The sequence below is a fragment of the Phallusia mammillata genome, unplaced genomic scaffold, assembly GCF_965637545.1.
Source record: "Phallusia mammillata unplaced genomic scaffold, kaPhaMamm4.hap1.1 HAP1_SCAFFOLD_231, whole genome shotgun sequence".
Lineage (NCBI taxonomy): Eukaryota > Metazoa > Chordata > Ascidiacea > Phlebobranchia > Ascidiidae > Phallusia > Phallusia mammillata.
Genome location: NW_027648963.1, coordinates 1 through 21,095, shown reverse-complemented (window position 1 = coordinate 21,095; position 21,095 = coordinate 1). Strand labels below are relative to the sequence as shown.

At 31.1% G+C, this 21,095-nt stretch overlaps 2 protein-coding genes and 1 non-coding gene across 3 annotated transcripts; 1 reads left to right on the top strand and 2 right to left on the bottom strand.

Moving 5' to 3' along the window:
• Positions 1 to 7,416: 7,416 nt before the first annotated feature.
• On the bottom strand, positions 7,417 to 8,562 carry LOC145208379 (arginine--tRNA ligase-like). The gene is made up of 2 exons (XM_080078903.1): positions 8,550 to 8,562; positions 7,417 to 8,297 (listed from the first exon to the last, which is right to left on the bottom strand). The coding sequence occupies exons 1-2, from the start codon at positions 8,560 to 8,562 to the stop codon at positions 7,417 to 7,419; spliced, it is 894 nt and encodes a 297-aa protein (XP_079935029.1).
• A 1,428-nt stretch (positions 8,563 to 9,990) lies between these two features.
• LOC145208380 (small subunit ribosomal RNA) lies at positions 9,991 to 11,482 on the bottom strand. Its single transcript, XR_013854677.1, has one exon. It is a non-coding gene; the product is annotated as a small subunit ribosomal RNA (ribosomal RNA).
• Positions 11,483 to 12,522: 1,040 nt separating this feature from the next.
• LOC145208378 (putative tRNA-dihydrouridine synthase) lies at positions 12,523 to 13,506 on the top strand. The gene has a single exon (XM_080078902.1). It carries the CDS (start codon positions 12,523 to 12,525, stop codon positions 13,504 to 13,506), a length of 984 nt encoding a protein of 327 aa, XP_079935028.1.
• The last annotated feature ends 7,589 nt before the right edge of the window (positions 13,507 to 21,095 follow it).

The following is a 21,095-nucleotide window of genomic DNA, read 5'->3' as shown; positions in this document are numbered from 1 at the left end:
AAAAAATTTATCTGAATTAGCAGAAATAATAAATAAAGGGATCAAATCTTCTAGACTTAAGTTCGCATCCGAAATGGGCTTTATAATGCCAGCAGCACGTATATCAGACAATATATCACTGGAACCAGATCAATATAGAATATACATACAGGATAATATTGAATGCACAAACAAATGCTTATTTGATAAGCTAATGGTAATGTCGTCTGATAATAAACCAATCTCTGTAGAAGGTATTGAAGGAACAGATCCAACATTTGGGATAAAAGTCAAATGGGTTCCTAAAAATAAAAAACAAGAATGCATAATGAAAAACTATACTGCTGTAGAACCAGAAATGGTTATAATAACTAATATAGTTGAGATAGTTAAAAATAATTTATCCAAACTATTATCATATTCATGTATAATGAAACTTATTGCAAAAATTCCTAGGTCAAACCAAAAAATTGTTGATGATATGGTACCAAGTAAAATAAGTTATAACTTGTTGAAAAAAATATGTGAGAATCTATTATCAGAATCACTTCCTATTAAAAATATGGTACTAATAATAAGTGCTATATCTTCTATTATAAACAATACAACAGACCCTATAGCTATTACCGAGCATGTGAGGCAACATATGTCATCTAATATTACATCTATGTATACTAACGAAGCAAACGTAATGCCTGTAATAACACTCTCCAGGCAATGGGAACAAGACATAGGAAACAACATAAACAACGGAGCTATATCTCTAATACCAACAAGAATGGAAGACTTAATTAATAAAATACAATCAACATATGCAAAATACAGCATTACACAAGAACACATAATATTGCTTACATCACCTGGAATACGATATCACATTAAAGAGTTAACCAGTAGAATAAACAACAATATAGTTGTTATTTCACATAATGAAGTTAATAAAGACATCAACATAAAACTAATACATCAAATAGATTAGATTTAACCCATATTACTACTACAGAATATATCACACTCTAATGTCAAACGACTCTTTGCTAATATCAACGGTGTGGTTTTTATACAGGTTAATAGCAACAACATGTAATTTTCAACTCACGTTACTATTTTCAAGGTAATTTTTGTATACATGGCTCTCTATTATACCAAAAAACTCCTTCTCAATACTATCGCCTTTCAGAATATATCACACTCTAATGTCAAACGATTCCTTGCTAATATCAACGGTGTGGTTTTTATACAGGTTAATAGCAATAACATATAATGTTCAACTCACGTTACTATTTTCAAGGTAATTTTTGTATACATAGTTCTCTATTATATCAAAAAACTCCTTCTCAATACTATCGCCTTTCAGAATATATCACACTCTAATTCAAACGATTCCTTGCTAATATCAACGGTGTGGTTTTTATACAGATTAATAGCAATAACATATAATTTTCAACTCACGTTACTATTTTCAAGGTAATTTTTGTATACATAGCTCTCTATTATATCAAAAAACTCCTTCTCAATACTATCGCCTTTCAGGGTAATATAATGTTTCCCATCAACATATACAGCTGCTCGTTGCTTCTCTCCATAACCAGGAAGGCTTATGCCTACATTAGCATGCTTACTTTCTCCGGGGCCATTTACTATGCAACCCATAACGGCCACAGAAAAGTCACACACGCCATCGAATCCTTTCCAATCCGTATTCATTTTATCATCAACAAACTGTTTTACCTTCAAAGTAAGTTCCTGGAAATAAGTACTGTTAGTTCTACCACACCCTGGACAAGAAGTTATTCTAGGTTCAAAACTTCTAACCTGTAAAGATTGCAGTACCTCCTTGCATACTTTAACTTCCCTAGAACGTTCTGCTCCAGGTTCAGGAGTAATAGAGCATCTAATAGTATCCCCTATACCTTTATTTAACAGAACAGATAATGCACATGCTGTAGATATTATACCTTTATCACCCATACCAGCCTCTGTAAGGCCAAGGTGCAAAGCATAATCAGAATATTTTGCAAGCGCAGTATAAACAATTACAAGGTCTTTAAATAGGCTTGTTTTACATGAAATAACAATTTTATTTTTAGATAACCCTATTCTCTCTGCTCTTTGTGCATTCATTAAAGCTGACATAACAAGCGCTTTTCGTAGAACCACCTCACTCGAATGAGGTTTCTTAAGTGATGCATTATGGGACATAAGGTAATCTTGTATGGTTTTATCCAAGGAGCCCCAATTCACTCCAATGCGTACTGCCTTATCATATTTTGCACACTTTTCTATTATTTTATCAAAATTTATATCCCTTTTATTATTAAACCCTACATTACCAGGATTGATACGCAACTTATCTAGGATAATAAATTCATCATGATATTCATCAATCAATCTTGATACTTCATACTGACCACAACCTACAATTGGAACGCTAGAAAACCCAGCAGAATCTAATTTTTCACGTATAATAGGTATTGCCATCATCGCTTCTTTTGAATTTATAGCAATACGAACCATCTCAGACCCCAGCAGAAGCTAATGAAATAGCTTCCTTTGCTTCATCTTCTGCAACCATACGATAATTCTTCGGGTCCCTTCTTAATCCTGACGTCATAGATTGTACTAAAATGGGGTTATTACCACCAATTTTTACACCCATAGACCCTATTATCACTTCTTGCCTTTTAGGGAACTTAATTTCTCCTGTGTTACCTGTAAATATATCATCATCAAGGAAAAGAAGATTGTCTTCAATACTACTACTCAAAAATATAGCATTATCCATATAAAACCCTAGAACTCATCAACACAAAGTTTATAATAAAATCACATATATCCATAATTACAAATATCAGGATATTTCATATAAAACAATAATAATTCAACTATATCACTTTCATAGTATATTTCATATTGAAGTACGAACACAGTAATTATTGAAAATACTATATGATATATAATACTTATTAATTATATTTGCAATAATTTAAGCATAGGTTTGTGAATCATGCTAGAAGATATAAGCAAAATATCACCATTATGGTATATTTTGAGCCTGGAGGTATCAACAATAAAATTTATTACAGTGCATAATTCATGATTATCAAAATCAAAAGACGTATAAAAAAGAGCATTATACCTTCCTTTAACCAGGTTAATTAGGTCAAGTAATATAGAACCAGAGCACAAATATTTTATATTAATATTCACAATTTTACGGGGTAATTCATTATAACAAAGATTTGTTGCAATCAGTATATCATCTGGAATAATCCTGTTAACAACATAAGACACATTGTCATTGTGATCTACAGTATAGATAAGATTCTCCTTCATTTTATCCTTAATCTCTTTATCATTTGAGTTATTATCACGAATTTTTCGTGCCTCGAAATCAGAAGGATCCTCCTTTTTAAACCTACCGGGTCCTGAATATATGTATAATATTTCGGAATAATAACCGAACTTATTAATGGCTACTTCATAAGGTTCATTATTCTTCAGTCTTATAACTGCTGTAGCAAAATTTCCAACAGAATGTATAAAATTTTTTTTTGAATCAACTGGTATAAACTTCCACGAAAATTCTTTTAGCAAATTCAATGATTTAGATTCTATAAAAGCATCAACAGAGTCAAAGACCCTAGAAAGCATAGAATCATAAAACTTATCAATACCCCCACCTTTAGAGGATCTTAAGTTATCTACTTCAGAAGCATCTCTAGAAATTCTTCTAGCAGCTACCCTAAGAACAGATATAACGTCAAAGCAGCCAGAAGGAAGGTTAGAAGGTCTTGCCCTTTCAGTTGTGTTCATATCTACTCTGACCTTTTATAATATGTCATATCAGAACTATTAATCAAAATTTTGTCTCCAACACTTACAAACTGTGGAACTTGTATTTTGATCCCATCTCCAACCGTAGCTGACTTATATGATGATCCCACAGTTTGGTTTGACACAGTAGGAAAAGTATCTTTAATAATAACTTCAATATATGTAGGGAAAGATATAACTATAACCTCATCTTCATACAGTTGAGTTTCAACTTCAGAACCCTCCTGTAGCAAAGAATGTTTGCCATCAAAAAGTTCAATATCAACTTCAAAAGTATCAAGCCCTTCATCACATAACGTAACAGATTTGTTTGAAGAAAATAAATATGATGCTTTTGCATGCTCAACAAATATTTTATCAACAGTATCAGAAGTGCTATATGTTTTAGAATGATTTTTATTACTTTTTATAGCTTTAAAATCAATATTAATATGCGCCATAGCCCTGGCCTGTTTACAAGGATCAGATTTTTTCCTCACCACATATAAGGTCCCCCCTATATTAACAACATTACCAACACGTAAGTCAGTCACAACAGTTTTAGACACTATAATTCACCATAAATAAATACACTACAATACAGATGGAGCAAGATTGTTAAATTGATGAGAAAAAATCCCACCATCTTCAGCTACATATTCAGTATCTTCAACACTATCAACAATAGAACTTACTTCATGCTTCTTAACCTCTTTAACCTTTTGGGAGTCATCAAAAACAACAGATACAATATCTGCAGAGTATGTACGAGTGACACCAAATACTCCAGATTCTATTTTAATATCAATATAATACCATCTATTCATATCATGATTAACAATTGGCGGATAACCTAAAGAATCTATTATAGAAACCTTTGTATCTCCAATCAAAATTTTATTTTCATCAACAACAAAACCATGGTCATGTATGTAAGAAGATGTCAAAAATAAAATAAGAATGCAGCATAAGACAATCTTTTTTAGCAACATATAAAACCAAATTATCAAAATATAATAGCACAGAAAGAGTACTTACTACCTGTAATATAGTATTCACACAATATCACAAACAAATGCAGCACAGTACAGCTATAGCAAAGCTAATGCTATCTTACAAATTCATTTTTTTCAAATCTAAATATAGCACATGTATTCACTTACACTAAATACAAATTCCAAAGAACTTACTAATAATACCATTATAACACAAATAACACAAAGTTGACCAGAAAGATGTTTTAACATACAATTAAGCATTTCCCAGACCTTTATAAACATGAAAAGATTGTTATTTTTGGCTTTATTGTTATTAACTTCCATATGCATTGGAACATATTCATCTCTGGAAACTGCATCTACAATATATGGAATTGGGCTAACAGTACGCAATATTATAATGTTGCTATTACCAATAGTAATATTTTTGTTAGTTACCAAAGCTATTCTTCAAATACGCAACAGCGCTATGAAGGTCATAATAGCTACCATGCTATTAATAATAGTATCAAATATAATCTCATTATCAATTGCTTATTTTATTTCAGTTAATATAGCGGTTAACCTTGTCACAGATCAAGTGTTTTCTAATACAACCTTCCTTTCACCACGATTTATGCTGAATATACCACAGATTATCTCTCCTGTTCATGGAATAATCTTGGCTATAATTACAAGTTCATACCTAATAAAATTTCATAACGATAAAATAGACAGTTTTATAAAAAAAATATCTAAAATATCGTCAACGTTGTTATACAAGGTAATTGTACCTATGATACCTATTTTTATAGGTAGCTTTATAGTAAAAACTGTACACGAAGGAATATTATTTGGACTTATAAAAGATTACATGTCAATGTTCATATTAATAAACTCTGTAATATTATCATATATTTTCATTATATATCTAATACTTGAGGGTCGAAATGTCTTTTCAACAATACGCAACATGATACCAGCATTTTTAGTAGCCCTAACAACTCTGTCAAGTAGCTTATCTATGCCACTCTTAATAAAAGGTGTTGATAAAACCATAGGAAAATCTACCCCTATAACAGAGGCTATAATACCTCCTGCTATAAATTTCCATGTTATTGGAGATGGAATAGCCTTACCAATTATAGCTCTTACTGTGTTGCATTCTTTTACTGGAATAGTACCTTCTGTTTCTGAATTTTTAATAGTAGGAATGTACATGGTTCTAGCAAAATTTGCCATGGTAACAGTTCCAGGTGGCGCTGTTATGGTTCTTCTACCTGTTCTTTCTCAATATCTGAACTTCTCGGATGACATGGTTAACCTTGTGACAGCAATAGACATATTAATATTTGATTTCATACTCACAGCCGCAAATTCTATTGGAAATGGTGCTTTCGCCATACTAATGAATAGAATTTTCAGTAATATAGATTATAAAAAGCATGACTCTTAACATGTTTTCCTCATTTTTTCAAACCTCTCAAATATGAAACACCTGATTACTATTGTATTTGTTTTTTTCTTTTCATATGTTTTAACTAGCTATGCAACTGACGTAATTGTGTCGTTTGTTTATGCTTTTAGCATAACAATGAAAGATATAGTGATATTTATTATACCATTCATAGTATATATGTTAGTATTCATAGCAATAATGGACTTGAGGAAAAATGCAATTAAAATAACAATATTACTTATTATAACAGTTATAATATCAAATGCTTTAGCACTAACAACATCTTTTTCTATATTTCATGTTTTTGGACATAACATAGGATTAGAAACTGTCGAGATAGAGCCTGTAAAAATATTAAAGCCTTATTTCACAATAAATATTGTACCCGTAATGACACCATTACAAGCGCTTGCTCTATCTATAATAACAAGCACTGCTTTCATACTTCTTTTCAATAAATATATAACATATGTAAAAGACAAATTTACCATGATATCTGATTTCCTTATGAATAAGTTATCAGTTAAATTGTTCCCATTTTTAATTGGAACAACAGCTATTAAAGCAATGGAAGAAGGGACTATGTTATTACTATTAAAATCATATTATCCAATACTGAAAATGCTTTTTATAAGTGGTTACACATATATATTAATATACTATCTTGTAATAGCAAGAAGTGGTGTTATAAGATTAATAAAAAATGCTATACCAGCTGTATTAACTGCCCTATCTACATTTTCTAGTTATATTGCAATTCCATATGTTATTAGAGCAATAGACAATATGGTTGGAGAAACTAAAGTTACAAAAGCTGTAATACCACCTGCAATAAACTTTCATTTGTTAGGAGAGTCATTTATAATTCCCTTCATAATATTTTCACTGTTAAATACATCTCCAGATATAGATGTTTCATCAATACCGCGATATACTTATTTCTTGTTTTTTATCTCTTTGTTAGCTAATTTCTTCACTGTCGTTACAATACCTGGAGGAGGAATTATTGTTGCCCTACCAATAGTATCATCATTATTTAATATAGATAATGATATGGCGTCATTAGCATTAACCATATATCTTGTATTTGATTTCATGAGCACAAGCATAAACGTAGCCGGAAACGTCGGTTTCGGAGTTTTATTTGATAAAATATATAATAAATTCAAATAGCAAACTAATTGTTTACATATGCGTGACTGCTTCAACATTAAGTATTTTTAGAGCTGATGCTATAACATTTTTTATAGCTCTCACCAATGTTATTCGCGCAGAGGTGAGAATAAGATCATCATCAACGATAAATTTATACCCTTCATTTCCTGCACCCATTTGCCAAAGCTGATGGAATTTAGATGAAAGTTCTTGAAGAAAAAACACTATTTTATGAGGTTCACACGATGTAGCAACAGAACGTATTATTACAGGCCAATACAATAAATCCTTCATTATTTCCTTTTCAACCTTAGATGGAAGAAAATCAACATGACAATGGTTTTTATCAGTTATAACATCAAGATTCATAACTTTTTTTAAAACAGAACAAGCACGAACATGCGCATACTGAACATAAAATACTGGATTATCCTTATTATTTTGGCTCAATTTTTCAAAATCAAAATTAAGAACAACATCGCTATTTCGTAAAAGCATGGAAAAACGTACAGCATCAGCACCTAATTTGCCAACAACATCCTTAACAGATAAAAAAGTATCATTCCGCTTAGACATTTTAACTACTGTTCCATCATCAATGAAGTTAACAATATTATAAAATTTAATATTAATATCCTTTGTATTATTAGATAAAGCTTTAACAATTCCTCGCAAACGCGCTTCATATCCCTTATGGTCTTCACCTAAACACATGTATAAAGCATCAAACTCTCTACGAAAAACCTTATTATAATGATATGCTATATCAGAAGCAAAATACGTCCATCCACCATCAGATTTTTTCAGAGCCCTGTCTTCATCATCACCAAATTCGGTAGATTTAAATAACAAATTCTCAGTTGGCTTCCAACCATCCCTAACTTTTCCTTGTGGAGGAGTTCGTATAATATCTTTATACAAATAAGACTTAGTCTCTAAAATTTCTATACTTTTTTTTAAATCATCATTATTATATAAATTACTCTCGTAAAAGAATTCATCATGTATGATTTTCAATAAAGACAGATCATTCTTTATAATCTCCATTATTTTTTCAACAGCAAATTTTTTGAGTAATAAAGAATTTTCTTCATAAGAATAATTCAATAAAGAGTCAGAATAATTTTCTGCTAAAATATATGCTATATCCTTTAAATATGTACCTGCATATTCCATATTATCAATGTCAGTATCAATACCAAATATTTCTTGATAACGTACAAATAAAGACTTAGCTAAAATTTCTATTTGCAAACCAGAATCATTAACATAGTATTCTTTTAATACATTAAAGCCTAATTTTTTAAATATATTAGACATTACATCAAATATGATAGCACCCCTTATATGTCCTACATGCAACGGACCAGTTGGGTTTGCCGAAACAAACTCTAAATTCAATCGTTTCCCTCTATTAATATCAACCTCAATATCAGGATAATCTATACCAAGGTTATTTACATAAAGTAGAAATTCATTCCATATATTATTAGATAGTGTTAAATTTATAAAACCTTTGCCAGCAAAACTAACATTTATAAAAATCTCAGATGATATCAGCTTGTCTATAATATCATTTGCAATAATTTGAGGTGATTTTTTTAAATAAGAAGAAAGAATAAATGGAATATTAGTACTTATATCAGAATCAAAATTTACTTTAGATGGTATAACTTCGCACAACATAAAAATTTTATCAGTGTGAGAATGTAAAAGAAAATGGTTCACGGATAACTCAACAATAGCCTTTTTTATAGAACCAATAATATCATTGTAATCAATATCGCTACGTTTCATATAAAAATCAACAATAAACTATAGTAACACAGAAACCATCAAGCAGAATAACGCTATAAAAGAAATCAAATATATAGCGGTAATGAAAAAAAGTCTTATTAATCTATTCGAAACATAATCCTCTATTATCACTTGCATCCCCATAGAACCATGAAAAATCAAAAAGAAAAACGATAATAGGAAAAATAATGGTTCAGATACTGTAAAATCATCCAAAGTATCTTCAGAAAAAGGTAATAAAAAATCAATATTTTTACAAAACGATATAAAAGAAAATATAACTACAGGAATTAAAACAAATGCAGTAACCCGCTGAAACCACCAAAACCAAAAACCATTAGGGATAACTTTACTCATATGCTCAAAAATAAACATTTAAAAACACAAGAAGAAAAAATCAGAACGAGAAAAATAAGTATAAAATTCGTTATACGTACAGACTTTAAATCCAACAACATATGAAAATCCCATAAAATATGGCGTAAACCATTTAGAAAATGGTAAAAAACAGAAACAACATACGAAAACAACACAACTTTCCCGAGCAAAGTCTTCATATACAAAAGAATAGCTTTAGCAAAAAGAGAAGATCTAAAAGATAACAAGAAACAGAAAGACAGAGTAAGCACGAAAGCAATAATACCTGTAAATCTATGAGATATTGACATGATAGAGGCAACAGGGAACCTGTAACGCATAACATGCGGAGATATAGGCCTTTCTTTACGAGACATAAAAAAAAGATAAAAAAAAATATATAAGAAACAAGAATACTAAAAGACAGCAAGGTGATAAATACCTAAAAGGAGGTAATCCAGCGGCAGGTTCCCCTACCGCTACCTTGTTACGACTTCACCCCAGTCGCTGACTATACTGTAAATGGCTTCCCCCTTACGGTTAGACCACCATTTTCGAGTACCGTCAACTCCCATGGCGTGACGGGCAGTGTGTACAAGACCCGAGAACGTATTCACCGCGGCATGCTGATCCGCGATTACTAGCGATTCCAACTTCATGTTTTCGAGTTTCAGAAAACAATCTGCACTTAGACAACCTTTAAGGATTGGCGCCCCCTCGCGAGATAGCTACCCATTGTAGTTGCCATTGTAGTACGTGTGTAGCCCAAACCATAAGGGCCATGATGACTTGACGTCGTCCCCACCTTCCTCCAGCTTAAAACTGGCAGTTCCTTTAGAGTCCTCAGCATAACCTGTTAGCAACTAAAAGTAGGGGTTGCGCTCGTTGCAGGACTTAACCCAACATCTCACAACACGAGCTGACGACAGCCATGCAGCACCTGTATCGGACCCACCCGAAGTGACCCCCTCCCTGCGGAGGGATGCTGTCCGTATGTCAAGGTGTGGTAAGGTTTTTCGCGTTGCATCGAATTAAACCACATACTCCACCGCTTGTGCGAGTCCCCGTCAATTCCTTTGAGTTTTAGCCTTGCGGCCGTACTCCCCAGGCGGAGCGTTCATCGTGTTAACTACGACTCCAAAAAATAAATCCTGAAGTCTGACGCTCATCGTTTAGGGCGTAGACTAATGGGGTATCTAATCCCAGTTGCTCCCTACGCTTTCGTGCCTCAGCGTCAGTACTGGCCCAGATAATTGCCTTCGCTTTTGACGTTCCTCCTAATATCTGTGAATATCACCTCTACACTAGGAATTCCATTATCCTCTACCAGACTCTAGTAATGTAGTATTAAATGCAGTTCTGGGGTTAAGCCCCAGGATTTCACATCTAACTTACAAAACCGCCTACGCACCCTTTACGCCCAATAATTCCGAATAACGCTAGCCCCCTCCGTATTACCGCGGCTGCTGGCACGAAGTTAGCCGGGACTTCTTCTGCAGGTAACGTCGCTTTCCTCCCTGCTGAAAGAGCTTTACAATTCTAAAACCTTCATCACTCATGCGGCATAGCTGGATCAGGCTTGCGCCCATTGTCCAATATTCCCCACTGCTGCCTTCCGTAGAAGTCTGGACCGTTCTCAGTTCCAATGTGGCTGATCATCCTCTCAGACCAACTATAGATCGTTACCTTGGTAGGCCTTTACCCCACCAACTAGTTAATCTAACATAGGCTTATCTAAATAGCGATAAAATCTTTCTCCCGTAGGATATTATGGGGTATTACCTAATGTTTCCACGAGCTATTCCCCACTACTAGGCAAATTCCTATGCATTACTCACCCGTCTTGCTACTAACAAATAACTGCAAGCAGTTATTTGTTCGTTCAACTTGCATGTGTTAAGCTTGCCGCTAGCGTTCATTCTGAGCCAGGATCAAACTCTCAATATAAACACTTTCTAGAAGTGTCCGACTCTCCTCAATGAGAAGAGTTAAAAAAGTTCACCTAGCTGTCTTGACGTACTCTTATTTCTTACAATTTCAAACAATAAACAAGCATTCATAAGCAAACGCTTCATTTATGCATGTGAACTAACTTTATAACAAAAATATGTTATGGTCAATACCAAAAATAAAAAAAAATTATATTTTTTGTCTATGCTATAAATTCTGGCAAAATATAACACTGTATTTATCCTGTTAGTTTTACACTAGCATAAAAAAATAAACGCTAAAAACCTTTGGAATAAACAGAAGAAATAACATAATAATAGTTATTGATATTTAATGCTTTAATTGAAAAATACCATTAAGCCCTATCATATAAATATATTATAAAAAATAAGAAATATTGATACATGAACATACAAAAATACAGAACTATATAATAAGTATTTCTGAGATTAAATATAATCAAATAATTTGTTACAATAAAATCCTTCCTCACACTTTATAGGTATCACCTATGTTATTTAATTTCAAAAATTCATATCCTGAAGTAAGTTCTTCCTCATTTATAGCACCTAATGCTTCTATAATAGGTGATGTAAAAATTGCTAAAAATTCATCTGTATGGCATAATTCCACTGTAAGAGGTGATATGAACTTTATAAGGATAGGCAATAATACTAATATTCAAGATAATTCAGTAGTACATGTTGGTCACTATGATAATGACAAACTATAATAGGCGATAATGTTACAATAGGACATATGTGCATAGTTCATGCATGTACAATAAAAAATAATGTTTTACTAGGAATGGGATCTATTGTTATGGACGGAGCTGTAATTAATTCTAATTCTATAGTAGGTGCAAATTCCCTTATAACCGAAGGAAAATTAATTGGTTCTGGAGAATTATGGCTTGGCTCTCCTGCGAAATTTATTCGCAGGTTAACCTCAAAAGACATTGATAGCATCTTAGAATCTGCAAATAGATACTCCTCTCTTATGGGTCACTATGTAAAATAAAAAGGGATTGCCATGTTATATAAAAAAATTAAAATTTCGGAAAATATAGAATTTGATAACGTTATACTCGCACCATTATCTGGAATAACAGATAAACCTTTTAGGGAAACTGTTAAATCTATTGGTGCTGGTCTTGTTGTATCTGAAATGATAGCAAGTCATGCAGTTATAATTAAAGAGAAAGAAGCGCTTAAAAAAGCCTCTAGGTCTAACATAGAAAATATGACATCTGTACAATTAGCAGGATGTGACCCTGATATAATGGCTGAAGCAGCAAAAATAAATGAAGATAAAGGAGCAAAAATCATAGATATAAATTTCGGATGCCCTGTGAAAAAAGTTGTCAATGGTTATGCTGGATCAGCATTAATGAAAGATGAGTATAGAGCAGCGAAGATTTTAGAGAAAACTGTTAATGCTGTGAAAATACCAGTAACTCTAAAAATGCGCATGGGTTGGAATCATGATTCATTGAACGCCCCTAAAATAGCAAAAATAGCAGAAGATCTAGGAATAAAAATGGTAACCTTACACTGCCGCACAAGATGTCAGATGTATAAAGGGAAAGCAGATTGGAAATTTACTGAAAAAGTGAAAAATTCTATAAAAATTCCCGTAATTGTTAATGGAGATATAATTTCTATTGATGATGTGAAAAATGCGATGAGTATTTCATCAGCAGATGGTGTTATGATAGGACGCGGAATATATGGAAGGCCATGGTTTATCAAACAAGTATTAGATTATATAAAACATAACAATCAAAACCCTCAAGAACCATCGAGTAAAGAAAAACTGAGTATAATAATGAAACATTGTTCAAAAACCATTGAATTTTATGGAGAGAGAAAAGGTCTTCAAATTTTCAAAAAACATGCTTCATGGTACTGTAAATCATTACCAAATTCTTCATATTTCAGAGCAGCAATAATGAAAGAAGATGATAGTAAAACAGCAATAAAAATGATTGAAGATTTCTATGCCAAAGTTACTTAACAGTTGAAATAATATATATATAATTACAGAAAATTTATAAAAAACACTTCTTTTAACTTACTCACAAAGCACTTCTTTACATGGCACTTTAAACTTATTACTCTATTCTTTTAATTTATTAAAAATAATATAAAACTCTTCTTTTAATATACTCATAAAATAATAAGATAAAATGATTTTTTTATATGATAATTGCAAACTCCTGTTGTATTATTGAAAATTTTGTATTACTGTTTATATTGGTTTAATCTTTTTTATAATCTGACAGTGCCATTAAAAGATATATTACTAGCTTGCTTCGTTCCTTTTTTATGGGCAAATAATTATGTGATACAAAAAACTATTGTTTCACAAATACCACCAATATTTGCATTATCATTATTATCTGCAGCTGTTATAATACCAATGCTACCATTTTTCATACGAAACAGACAATTGAAATATGTAGATATCATCATACTTTCCATATTATGGGGCCCACTTACATATTCTATGGCATTAAAGGCCTTTGCCCTTGGTATCGATGCCAACGTAGGATCTGTTTTAGCAAAATTTAATGTAATATTCTCTATAATAATTGCTAGCCTTGTTTTAAAGCAAAAAGTACCCACAATATCTAAAATAGGAATCATAATAGCATTTGTTGGAGTTATATCAATGCTAAAAACTCCTAATGTCGCTTCCCATTTAACAGGTTTTATGCTAATGGTAGGTTTCTGTTTATTCTGGTCTATCTATAACCTTTATTCCAGGCACCTGATAATTAAACTAAATTCTGAACATGGTGAAAACTATGTAAGCAAGGTAGGGTTATTAGTGTGGTCTTTAACATTTTCATTGCCTCAAACATTATTGTTATCATATCTATCAGAAGATTGGAATTCCATAAATATTGATGTATTATATGAACCTACCTTATGGGCAAAAATCTTCTTTTTAGGCTACCTAGGAAAGGTACTCGCTCTATATTTATGGATAGGATTATTAACAAGACATAAAGTATATAAAATATCAATGTTTTCATTATTAGCTCCAGTGTTCTCTATTATAGAAGCTCATTGTATACTGTGTGAAAATATTACAATGTCTCAAATGTTTAGCAATAGTTTGATATTGATAGGTATTGCTATAACTGTTTATTATAAAGAAAATACCCCTGTTACTCATAAAAAGGAAGAATAGGTATTCCCTGTAAGGTTGCAGTGTGCTTCATTTTTATTCAATATCAAACCTTATGATTAACAAAAAGATAAAAAGATCTGCTATGTTACTGGTACCCCTTATATTATTCAGCCTCGCTACATTCTTTACTCTTAAAACAATACAAAATAATTTACTCTTCTTTTATACTGTGTCAGAAATTTTAGAAAACCAGCCAAGCTCCAATTCAGAAATAAGAATAGGAGGTACTATAGTTGCTAAATCTGTATATATTATAAACAATGGTGCGGTGTTTGATATCACAGATGGAAAGAATTCAATAACAGTATTACATACTGGAAGTATACCACCACTATTCTCAGAAGGTTCAGAGATACTGTTGAAAGGAACCTTAAGCAATAGAGCAAATACAGACTCTATTATCAATAAAGAACAAAAATCACAAACAGGAAAAAATTCAGCAAACAAATCAAGGATATTTGAATCACATGAAGCTATATCAAGACACAACGAGAAGTATTACCCAAAAACACCGAGTAACATAGAACAGTAAATAAGTGACTCCTACGGGAATCGAACCCGTGTTACCATCGTGAAAGGATGGTGTCCTGGACCTCTAGACGAAGGAGTCTTACAAAAAAGCACATAAAATTTACCCACATATACTATCATTATCGCTCCTATTTGTCAATTATTATTTAACAATACATATCAAACAATATTACATAATTATGAATAGTGACTTCACACTAATATAATAAATAGAACCTATCTGTAAACATGAATTATCATATGAAACAAAATAGTTATAATTTAAAGTAATATAAAAATAAATACTATATGATATTCTATAGTACATTATCGACTACCAAGTTTGCATACTCAAAAACCTCAAAAATGAGCTTCTGATATGCTTGCTATGAATAATAAAATAACATTTTTACCTTATAACCCGCCAAAAGTCTTGTTACAAAGATGAAAATACTGTTTACATCAAATAATTTAATACAAATACTTTCATCTTGATAAGAAAAAATAATTATTATGTTTTTTATATAAAATTGTAATATAGAACACAGTATGCTACAATTAGTGTCTAATGTTTGACAGTACATCACACAAACACGAGTCACTGTGAAGTGAACTTATAAATTCATCGATATACAGACTGATACAAATTGATATAGGTTAATATAATTACATGAAACAAAAAATTTTAATCGATGCTCGTCATGCTACAGAAGAAATGAGAATAGCTTCTCTTGATCAGAATGGAAAGTTATACTACTTTGACCAGCAAAATAGCACAAAACAAAGCCAAAAAGGAAATGTATATTATGCTAGAATACACAGAATAGAACGTTCTTTACAGGCTGCATTTTTAGAATATGAAAAGGACTGTTATGGATTCCTTCCATTTGCAGAAATAAATGAGTATATACTCCATAATAAGCCTGCTAATAAAAACAAGATAGATTTAGTTACGGATGGACTGAGAGAAAACTCTTTTCTTATAATTCAAGTGATAAAAGATAAACGAGGAACAAAAGGCGCTACCCTTGTCTACATTTATATCGCTTCATGGAAGGTATTCAACGCTAACAACAAACAAGTCTAAAGAATCCTTAAATAGAAAAATAAATGACCAATATGAATACAATAAATTAAAGGTTATTGTTAAAGACATAAAAAGTAAAAATAATAAGCTTAATATTATAATTAAACCTACAGCACTAAGAAAAGATTCTTCTGAAATATTAAACGACTACAATATATTAAAAAAAATATGGAGAAAAATTAATCACAATGCTCAAAAGAATGATAAAAATGAACCATCACTTCTTCATGCAGATGATGATATTATCAAACGCACAATACGTGATATATCGTATAACGATATATCAACTATCGTTGTTGATGGAAAAGGTGACAAAACAACAACAGCCGAACATATAAAGGCAATCAAGGAGCTCCTACCAAGCAATAACGAAATAAAAATACGTATGCACAGAAACAAAGTACCAATATTCACTCATTATTCAGTAGAAGAACAAATATTATCACTATATGAAATAGTGGTACATCTAGATTCTGGAGCATATATAGTAATAAACCCTACTGAAGCATTAGTTTCAATTGATGTGAATTCAGGAAAAATGACACGTCAGATAAATATAGAAGAAACAGCATATAGAACAAATATCGAAGCAGCAGTAGAAATTGTTAGACAAGTTGAGCTTAGAGGTCTTTCAGGACTAATTGTTGTAGATTTCATAGATATGGAAAGTATTGATTACTGTAAAGACCTAGAAGACAGATTCAAAGAAGAGTTCATGAAATATAACTCAAAGGTCCATATAAACAAGCTTAGTAGGTTTGGACTAATCGAAATTTCTAAACAACGCACAAGAAGCAGCATATATGAGCTTAATACAGAACTATGTCCTATATGTAGGGGTAGTGCGCGTGTTTTATCAAGAAAGTATGTTGCATTGAGAATTATAAAAGCTCTCTATACCCGTTCCTCAACGGATAATAAAACTGCACAAATCAATGTTCATACAGACGAAAAAACAGCTATCTATATATTAAATTATAGAAGAAGTGCAATGTCAGAATTAGAAACCCATCTATCAATAAAAATAATAATTGTACCAAATAACACTTTGCCTGTTGGTGCATTTAAAATCATTGAATCTGATGATACTGATGATGATGATATGTTTAAAATTTATAAAACTAATAGCAACATTATCTCAACCAATAATAATGATGACATCAATGAGAAATCATGGATATCACAGATTTTTTCAACACTAACTAGCCCATTCAGTAAATAGTGCATAGATTCAATTTAATAACCCATCCTACTATTTGTAAGATAGGCTAAAAGGTTTATTTTACTTTACTTTTTTATTAAACTTCTCATTCATAGCAATAACAGAATCTTCTAAATTGGAATCAACATTGTCAGAATCACTATCAATGTCAAAATCCATTTCACTGTCACTAGAATCACTACTACTTGAAACACCACCATGTCCCATATCTTTGTAAACTCCCGATATATGTTGAATAGTAGTACCCTTCGCCATTTTTTCTTTAAACTTTTCTGCTCCAAATTTTAACAAATACTTGAATTCTTTAGATTTTAGTGGAACAATATTACCCTGCTCCAAAGACTGTGTATTCAAATATTCTTTACGCAAAGCTGATCTACCTTCATTAACATACACTTTACCATCATAAACATAAATCTCACATATACACGAACCCCCACTGAGTTCGTTGTTACTTTTCATAGCATATAGAATGAGGCTATTATCACCTTCTTGTATTACCTTAATAATATTTTTTTCTACTTGTTTTCTCTGTTCTTCATATTCTTTTTTCCATTCTTCTTCACATCCTTCCATCTCTATTTTTTTATACAGAACCATATAAAAATTACAGTATAAGCCACCGTTTATAATTGAAAAATTTTCATGAGAGATATCTTCCATTGTAAACATGCCTTTAATTTTCTCTTGAACGAATTCTATTTCCTTTTCACTTATAAGATCACCTACATAGTTCACAGTGTTATAACCATCATTAAAAAACTTAACCATATATTGCTTTAATAGATCATCATCAGTAGTACTGCTAGCAGATGCAGAGTTTTTTTCGAGGGTTGTTTTCATAGTATATGTACCTAATATAAAAAAATTAATAATACTTTTACAAATAAAAAGATATAATATGACAATAACATATAGTCTATGTACAGTCAATATATATATTTATGATTATATATAAAAATATATATAAATTTCTAGCAAATTAAAAACCCATATATTATAGGGAAAGCAATATGTTAAATAAATAATTAAACTATAAAATAATAATTGTACCGAATAACACTTCGCCTGTTTGTGCATTTAAAATCATTGAATCTGATGATACTGATATATTTAGAACTTATAAATCTAATAACAGCATTATCTCAAGCAATAACAATGATGAGATCAATGAGAAATCATGGATATCACAGATTTTCTCAACGCTAACTAGCCCATTCAGTAAATAGTGCATAGATTCAATTTAATAACCCATCCTACTATTTGCAAGATAGGCTAAAAGGTTTATTTTACTTTACTTTTTAAGTAGATCTTTGGTTGCTAACATTATTAAACTCCTCATTCATAGCAATAGCAGGATCTTCTAAATTGGAACCAACATTGTCAGAATCACTATAAGCGCCAAAATTTATATAATCGGGAACACTGTCAGAATCACTATTATCAATGAAATCTATTTCACTGCCATTAGAATCAATATCTTCTATATCGCTGTCTCCATCTTTTATCATTTTAAGAGTCTCTTCAATATTTATATCTATTCCTTCATCTTTTATTATTTGAAGAATCTCTTTTTGATGTTCCTCATTACCTAGAGATTTTACAGAGTTAATCAATTGTTTTCTAAAAAAATATAGTAATTTCTCATCAGTAGTACCAACGGTTTTCTCCCACAATTTCGTATAATAATCTCCTTCATATCTTCCGTCTTCAATTGATTTAATCGCAGATATAAGGTTTAATACTTGTTCTTTAACCCAACTGTAATGACCGAGAGCTCCATGTCTATTACTTTGTGCTTCTTCCAGCTTCCAAAACTCATATAATTTCTTCTTTTTCATGAACCCATCAGAATAAAAATAAAAATTCAATCCATTTATACGTTCAACCCATTCATTTTTTTCTTTATTAATTAATTCTTTTATAAATTTCACCATATGACCATTATCTTTTATTTCTTTCAATTCATCTGCTGACTTATCAGATAACTTATTTTTTATATGTATATCAAGCTCCTCAAATGTATAATTATCATCTGTTTCGTTTTTTATTAATTTAATAATTTTTTCCGAACTTTCTTTATCCTTAGGATCTACAGAGAGAAAGATATTTTCAATAATATCGCTCTTCTCTCCTTCTCTTTTTGTAAATTCTTTCTCTCCAATCTGTAATAAATGCTTGAAATTGTCACGTCTTAGAATAGTAGCACCTTCATATTCCAAATCAAAAATGCTTCCGATACCTTTATTGACATACACTTTATTACCACAAACATAAAACTCACATAAATCAGGTATATCACTACAATCCATTTTTATATCGAAATCTGTATCTGTAATAGATGATTTATATAAATCATCACAATGCATTGATACCTTTAATTGTATCTCTTTAGTTTTTATATCGTTAATATTTACCAGCGTCAATATCATCGAAACACCTTCCCTCCTCATATTCTTAGAAACACTTATTTTTTCTATACCTCGTTGATCTTCTTCCCCTTCTAAAAACTTCATAAGACGAAGATAACAGTATAAGCCACCATTAATAACTTCAGCATTCTTATGATGGATATCATCACATGTAAGCATGTTTTCCATTTGTGCAATTATGGAAGGAAGTTCTAGGTTATCAAAGAAAATATTACTTACATTATAAAAAGAAATTTTACTGCTACTAAAGATATACAAAACAAATTTCTTAAATGTATCTATAGTACCAATTTCAAACGTATTACCTCTTTCATCAGAATCTGTCATCATGGTATATGTATCTAAATATAAAAAAAATCAATAAATATCTTTGCAAATAAAAAGATATAATATGATAATAACATATAGTCTATGTAAATTCAATATATATTTATGTTTTTACATAAAAAATAGAAATTTCTAGCAAATTAAAAACCCATATATTATAGGGAAAGCAATATGTTAAATAAATAATTAAACTATAAAATAATAATTGTACCGAATAACACTTTGCCTGTTGGTGCATTTAAATGCATTGAATTTGATGATGATGATATATCTAGAACTTATAAAGCTAATAACAACATTATCTCAACCAATAATAATGATGACATCAATTAGAAATTATGGATATCACAGATTTTCTCAACACTAACTAGCCCATTCAGTAAATAGTGCATAGAAGAATTTAACCCACCCTAATATTTGTAAGGTGAGCTAAAAGGTTGGGCTTTTTACTTTATTTTCTAGGTAAATGTAAATAGCTAGTTGCTAACATTCTTATACTATCACTCAGAGTACCATATAAACTGGGACTAACAGTTTCAACACTATTATCAACATCCGCCTCAATTTTAACAACAGTATCATTTTTACTAACATCACTATTACTACACTTACTTAAAACACTATCTCCTATATCTATACCTTGACCTTGTGCCTCTTTCACAAGCTTGTTTCTACTCTCTTCATTTGTTACAAGTTTTATAGAAGCAACTAACTTTTCTTTAAAAGAAGATACTACTTCACCATCAAACCTTTTCATATAAGGAACTTCTTTATAGTTTCCGTCTTTAATTGATTTAATCGCATCTATGAGGTTCGATGCTTTGCTTTC